This window comes from Trichosurus vulpecula, unplaced genomic scaffold, assembly GCF_011100635.1.
Source record: "Trichosurus vulpecula isolate mTriVul1 unplaced genomic scaffold, mTriVul1.pri scaffold_221_arrow_ctg1, whole genome shotgun sequence".
Taxonomy (NCBI): domain Eukaryota; kingdom Metazoa; phylum Chordata; class Mammalia; order Diprotodontia; family Phalangeridae; genus Trichosurus; species Trichosurus vulpecula.
In genome coordinates, this window is record NW_023494506.1 from 1 (window position 1) to 7,709 (window position 7,709).

A 7,709-nucleotide genomic window follows, 5' to 3' on the forward strand; every position below is an offset into this window, starting at 1 on the left:
ATTGGAAACTGGAGACTCTGGTGCCCAGGGAAACTACCATAAAATGGGCCTAGATCAAAGTACTCAAAAAAAGCCTTGAAATCAGCTTTTGTTGAAAAAAAATTAATTCACTTGACAGTGAGGAGGAGACTTGTAGAGCTTTGGAACGTAATGAGTCATGAGATGGAGGCTGGAACACCAGTTATTTCTGAGGAAGTCACTACTGACAATGCTGAAAGATGAGGCCAGGCCTGAAAAATACACCTGGAGTATAGTAGCTGGTGGGGGTAGGAGGGAGGAAAAAGAGGAAGGAGCAGAGAAAGTGTATTACTTCTATTTTAACTAATTATTCTTGCTGACTAGATGCTAAGGCTAGTGGTTTCCACCTGTTGAAGGGGTATGTGTGCTGCCAGGACCCTCTAACTTTCAACCTCTGTAAGCCCTGGTCACCTTGTCCTAGATATGACTCTATCTTTGTAGACCCTCTTCCATATAAGGCAGCTAGCTCGTGACCTGCACACCCCCAGCAACTCCTGCTCTTGGGGATACTGTTTATTGTTTCTCAGGGATGACTGCTGGCTTGGATGTACTTCTCATTTATTCATGACCCATGGGGCTCTCTGCCTTCCATTTCAGGTGCTGACCCAGAAGAAACTATTCTCAATGCATTCAAAGTGTTTGATCCAGAAGGCAAAGGGGTGCTAAAATCTGACTAGTAAGTGGGGAATAAATTCTGATTTCTCCCAACCTAAAAAATTATTCCAATCTTGGTAAGCATCCACCAATACAATTATCCAAATATACCAACAAGAATCTTTTCAAAGCTTAAATATTAAAACAGCAAACTTCCATTTTTAATAGTTTGTTCAGAAAAAAAGGTATGTATAATCAAAATCCATGCTTAAAGCTTTCCTTTGATGACTCATCTTGGCATGCAGATGAACATAGTTAGCAAAGATTTTGCTATCTGAGCTCAAGTTCAGCCATGTCCTGCATATCTTGAAAGAAAGGGATGGATTATTGGTCTATTGTCCAAAGACCATGTAACTAAATCTGAAAGGTTTCATCACTAGTGTATTTTTAACTATAATTTCAACTCAGTTATAGATGAACTGTAGTATCAGAAGGAAGAGTCATGAGTTTGGAATCGCAGGACCTGAATCTGAATTTCCAGTTCTAAATTAGATTATATGGATTAGATTAGATATTAAAATGGGGGCTTTTGCCTGTCATATGACACTTCTTGTATGAATCTCAGTCTCCCTAGTTTATAAAATGGGCATAAGAATGTGGATGTAATGAAAAAGTTCTTACTAAATAAAACTGTCCTAAGGTGAAAGGGTCCATCCATCTAGATCTGACTGTGGCTCATACCTTGTATGACCTTGAGAAAGGTCTCTGTCCTTCAGTTTCCTCCTTTGTAATATGAGGGGGTCTGATTGATTGGCCCTCAAGTCTCCTTCTAAGCTCTAAATGTATAATCCTATGAACTGAAGAGAAGGTCTGCACTGACAAAAATCCTTAAGATACTGAGCTACATAAACCAGAGATTAAAATTCTCCAGTTTGTTTCCATGCCTACCTTCAGAACATTTTTCCTTCTGAATGAGTGTGGGTGTTGCTGTACCCTGTGAGTGGTGGCCAGCTGGTATTCCATTTTTTCTGCTTCCTCTCCCTAAGGGCTAGGGGCAGTCTTATAACCTTCCCAGGCTTTGTCTATCTCCTGTGGGTAGAGTGGTGTGTAGAGCAGTGTGTAGAGTGGGATTTAGGATATGATCTTTAGTTACTACCCTCTCTTCCTTTCTTTCTCAATGAAGATTTAATCTGTCATACATTGTTATAACAATTAGCTCATTTTTTATTCTAGTAGCAATATAACAGCACCTCAAATAAACAGTCTGCTGTTTTATGGAGTTTATTGTAGACAAAAAGTTAGTAGTATAATGGTAATAGCTTAGAGCCCCCAGTTAGGAAAAAATTCCTAACATTCAGGCCAAGGTTTGGCTCTCTACTCTTAATTTCAGTTTACATTTACCTTCAGCTAAACTCTAGCTGGGACAGTTAGATGATGCAGTGGATAGAGTACCAGGCCTGGAGTCAGGAAGACTCACCTGCCTGAGTTCAAATCTCTCCTCAGACATTTACTAGCTGTGTGGCCCTGGGCAACTAACTTAACCCTGTTTGCCTCAATTTCTTCATCTGTAAAATGAACTGGAGAAGGAAATAGCAAACTACTCCAGTGTTTTTGCCAAGAAAACCCCAAATGAGGTCACAAAGAATTAGACATGACTGAAATGACTGAACAACAACAAAAACTCTAGCTAACCCCCTGGGTCTTTTTATGCTTGAAAGGAAAATTAGGATACAAGAAACATTTAGATAAAAGAAATGAGCAGAATATATTACAGGGTTTGTTATGGACAAGCATGGGAAGGGGAACTTGGAGGATAAAACACATCTTTTTTTAACTCCCTTCAGTCCTTAAAGAGGTGAATACAATTGGTAACCGGTACAAATCTTCTGCTCTTAGATGTCTGTCAAGGGCTATGGGAACCTCCTTTTCACTTTCTCCTTGCTCCCAATTTTTCCCTTCTTAGCCCATTAAGTCTTGGACAGAGATGCTTCCCCCAATTACTGCAGCTGTTCAGTTTTTGAAGTTCCCAGTCTCTCTCTTGTCTTGTCTACTCTGTTTCTCTTTAAGAATTTTTAGGCATGACTCAAGTCCACATTCTGCTTCAAAGACCGTAGTAGCCTTAAATAGTTCTCAGGGCCGAGAGGAAAAAGCTCCAGGATGTCATTGAGTTCTCAAATCTCTTAATAGAGGTTTTTCCATTGATGATAATGATGATGATGACATTGTCAGTATATTGTCATTTTGGTTTTTTCTTTATGCCTCATATGCCACCACCACCACCACCCCTGCCATGGTTCTTTGTAGTTTACATATTCATTTGGTGAAATAACATCTCATTCCATTCATGGAGGCAGTTTGGCCTAGTGGATGCAGAGGCCAGCCTCTGAGTCAGAAAGACCTGGGTTTGAATCTAGCTTCTGATATATAATGGCCAAGTGACTTCGGCATATCATTTAATATTTCAGTGCCATAAGCAATGCTCTAAGACTATAAATTATAGATGATTTGCTGATCTTCAATAGTGGAAGGAATTAAAAATCCATATTGTTTCATTTTTTCAGTCATTTCCCAACTCCCTTTGGTAGGTTCTTCCTAACTTCTTACCTCTGGAATCACAAGATTGTTTTTCTCTCTTCACAGTATCCGGGAAATGCTCACCACCCAAGCAGAGAGATTTTCTAAAGAGGAGGTAAGGATCCATCCCTTGTGCTCATCAAACTCCCAAGTCCCTGGACTTGGCTCCTTCACTGGAGGGGACAATGAGACTCACAACCTCACCATGCCCGACAGGCATCAGTGTAAGCTCCTCGAAGGCAGGTGTTGGATCTGTTTTTGGCATTATATCTCTGGTACCTAGCACCAAGCCTGACACATGATTGGTGCTTAATAACTGCTAATTGGATTTGAAATGAATAGTGGTGAGATCTTTGGAGTTGGAGCTCAGAAAACCTGAGTTCAACTCCCACCTCAGACACTTAACTGGCTGTGCCACCTTGAGAAAATCATATTACCTACCTCAGTTTCCTCCTCCATAAAATGGGGATAATGATAACTGTAATACTCATTTCGCAGCATTGTTGTGAGATAATATAGAGGGCTATATAAATTTCAATTATTATTAATTATTATCAAAACCCTCCCTATAGCACAGGTGGCTCTCAGCTATTCACTCTGTCTTGCACGGATAAAAATAGATTCAGAATGGCCTTCTGAGGCCTGTTGAAACTGTCACTTTCTTGTTGGACCAACTTTAGCATTGATATGCTCAATGATCTTCCTTTTAAAAAATAGCACTCAGTCTCCCAGGACGGAGTCTAGAAAGTACTATACTTTACATATTGATTAGCTAGGATTCTGCTGTCCTTTTTTGCTAAGAACTCAAGCGATGATAAAGAACAGTCGTGAGTTCCATTCTTCTCCGTGCTTGCTGTGATTGAATACAAACTACATTATCATTTGTTACTTAATCCCCTATTTCTCAGTCTTTCTGAAACAGGATCCTTTTTGATATCTATCTGAAGTCCACAGACATTTTCCATACCTCCTCAGTTCATAGTCATAGGCTTGTAGATTCAGAGTTAGAAGATAACTCAGGGGCCAGGTAGCCCAACCCTATCATTTTACAGAGGAGGAAACTGGGGAGTCACTTGAATAAGTATCAGATTTGAATCCAGGTTCTCAGACTTTCAAGCCAGTGGTCTTTCCACTGGACCACAGTGATTTTAATTCGATTCAACATAGGTTTATTAAGCGTCTACTATGTCACAGGAAGCATGCAGGGGTTGATACAGAAACAAGATGAAAAATAGTCCCTGCCCTCAAGGAGATTATATTATTCTGGAGGATACACTGTGAAAACACAAGTAAATAAAGGATAATCTAAGGCAAGAGATAACATCAGCACCTACAAAAATGTGAAAAGATCAGGGGAAATTCACCATAGACTATAGAAACTGAATTGAATTGGAGGGAAGAATTCTAAGAGGTGAGGGTGAGTGAGAAATGCATTCTAGGTATGGGGGACAGTCCATGTGTTCAAGGAACAAGAAATAGCCTAGTTTGCTGGAAAATCAGGTTTGAGTATAGAGACTGAATCTAGAGTCGCATTCTCCTTGTATCCTCCAGCTAGGTCTCCTCATGAGATCTCCACCTCCTGTCTCTTTCCTCCCTCTGTCCCTTATCAAGCAGTTGCTAGATCTTTGTGCTGGTCAGCAAGGGGATTTCAGTTCAGTCCTTACAATCTGTGCGTCAGTTCTCAGTCTGTCATGGATTTATTGACAATATACGAATAGATTTTATGGACATACTTCACTCATATGAGAAGGGTCCTGTGATGTGCTGGTAAATGTTTAACAAACAACTCTCCAGGAGGAAAAATGTAGGCACACACACGCTTTTAAGTTTAATGTACATTAGTAGCATTTTTCCATCACTTTCTCAAGTCTAGACAATCAACAAACCAACAGATCAATCCCTGAGTTATAGCATTTGCCAGTTTCCAAGGTTTAAATGCTCAGTCTGAAAAGTTAATACTGGGCTCTCACAAGACTGGTAAGAGCTGTCTCCAGCACCACCCTGTGTGCACTCCCTTTCATTACCATCTTGAGGCTTCACTTTGACTTGACATTGACTATACATCTTAATGGCTGAAACTCAGGCAGCTACTTCTTGGCAGACAACTGATCAATTCTAGAGGACCCGCAGCTGTTAGGGGTTGTGCCGTTTTATACTCTGATAGACACAGGAAACGCTCACCAGTCTCCTTCTCATTTGGTAAGCAGATCTCAGGTACCTTTGCGTACACGAATCACAAGTCAAAGAAGGCTAAACATAAACGCAGGGACAATATTCATGGTTTAATCAATCAACCAGCCCTTTTGCACAAGGTATTACTCTAGGTTGAGAATACAAAGTCAAAAATTAAACCACCTCTGCCCTCAAGGAGCTTATATTCTATGATTGGAAACAATAGATCCACATAAAAATAAACATGAAATGTACATAAAAATACAAGGTACTTTTGGGCTATGAAGTAGGGATACACCAGATCTGAGCTTGGAGGGAAGCTAGAAATTCTAATAGGTGGAAGTGAGCAAATTCTACTAGCCTTTAAAAAAGTTTGGAGACAGGAGATGCAACACTATATATGAAGGACAGAGTAAACTAGTTTGTCTGGAATATAGAATGAGTGAAGGAGAGTAATGTCCAGTAATCCTGGAAAAGTAAGCTGGGGCCACATTAAGAAGAGCTGTAAAAGTCAAAGCAATTTGTACTTTGTTCTGGAGGCAATGGGGATCATGTTGGTTTTAAGGGACATTCAGCAGTTGCTTTTCCTGTCCCTAGGGGTCTAATCTAACTGGCCTGCCTCAGTCATGGCCCCCATCTCTTCAGGATATGTCCTTTCATCCTTGTGTTTTGATGTGTTTGGTTACAGATTGACCAGATGTTTGCAGCTTTCCCTCCAGATGTGACTGGACACCTAGACTACAAGAATCTTGTGCATATCATTACACATGGAGAAGAAAAAGATTAGGGGTGGGGTGGGGTTCTCCTATTCCTTTATCCCTTCCATGGCTAGTAAGTGCTCCACCTGCCCACTTGCTCTGGTCCTCAGTATGCAGCCTGCAACCCAATCTTACTCCTATTTCTTAGCTGTGCCCGTGCCTTGCTCCTACTGGTTCTATGCCCCCCAGTCTCCTTCACTCTGCCCCTCTCCTTCCCACCACCCTTGCTTTTGGATCCTGACTCTAGGTTTCCTTGTACAAAATGAGATATAAAAATGTCTCAATAAATTGAAGGTATTTCTTTGACCGCCATGACCCCTTTCTGCTAGAGAGCATCTTCAATACTTCTGTCAATAAGATGCTGAAATGGGCTGTTTGTTTTTTGTTTTATGGTTCTTTCCATTTACATTGTTGTCATCATCATTACTTTTTTCTGTTCCTGCTTATTTTGCTCAGCATCATTTCATACAAATCTTCTCATAATTCTCTATAATCGTCATAGTCACCATTTCTCTGACAGTAATGATATTGGGGACCACGACTTCTTTAGCCGTTCCCCAACTGATGGGTACCTATACTGTCTCCAGTACTTTGATATCATAGAAAGTGCTGCTATGAGCATCTTGGCATACACGGGCCTTTCCGTCATTAACATCCTTGAGGTCTGTGAATGGGATGCCTTTTAAATGGACTATCCCACAGTCACATTTGTTGTTGTTCAGACGTTTAGGTCCTGTCTGACTCTCTGTGACCCCGTTTGGGGTTTTCTTGGCAAAGACACTGAAGTGGTTTGCCATTCCTTCTCCAGTTCATTTTATGGATGAGGAAACTGAGGCAAGCAGGGTTAAGGGATTTGCTCAGGGTCACAGTGTTAATAAGCATCTGAGGCCCCATTTGAACTCAGGTCTCCCTGACTCCAGGTCCAAAGCTCTAGTCCACTGAACCATCTAGCTGCCCCACAGTCACAAGAGATGGCTTATTAATCCAAATTAATTAAAGGAATTTAGGATTGGTATACAGAATAGAATTTGTAGACTCACTTTAGGAGTTACTAATGAATGTCCCCAACTAGTTGGAAGATTAAAATAAACATGAAAACAACTGTCATATAGAATTTTAAGGTTTACAAAGCATTTCACTTATAGTAATAAAATAATAGTTGGTTTCTACATAGTGTATCAAGGTTTGCAAAGGGTTTTACCTTATTATTATTAATAGTTCACATTTAGATAGTGACTCAAGGTTGCAAAGGACTTTACTTATGTTATTAGCAATAGACTTTGAATTATCATTTATTGTAATAGTGACAAAGTGACTAGGTAGCCAACTTCAGAGTCATGAAGACCAACTACAAGTTCACTCTGACACATAATAGCTGGTAATCCTGGGAAGATAATTCAGTTTCTCAGTGCCTCATGTTACAAAGCCCTGAGCAAGGGATGAGCTTCATGGGTAGGAGAAGTTTCCTTAGTTTCCCTGTACCAATGAAATTGGAGGAGGAGGAGGAGAAGGAGGAAGAGGAGGAAAAGAAGAAGGAGGAGGAGAAGAGGAGGAGAATAAGGAGGAGGAGAGGAGGGGGAGGAGGAGGAAGAG

The 7,709-nt window shown here is 40.6% G+C and overlaps 1 protein-coding gene across 1 annotated transcript; it reads left to right on the plus strand.

Moving 5' to 3' along the window:
• Positions 1-615: 615 nt before the first annotated feature.
• Positions 616-6,428, plus strand: LOC118833323 (myosin regulatory light chain 2, ventricular/cardiac muscle isoform; the record flags this gene model as incomplete). The annotated part of the gene is given in 3 exon segments (XM_036740689.1): positions 616-694; positions 3,253-3,301; positions 6,047-6,428. Coding segments are annotated over 3 exon segments (227 nt in total), but the record flags the coding sequence as incomplete, so codon positions are not given.
• Between the last annotated feature and the right edge of the window lie 1,281 nt (positions 6,429-7,709).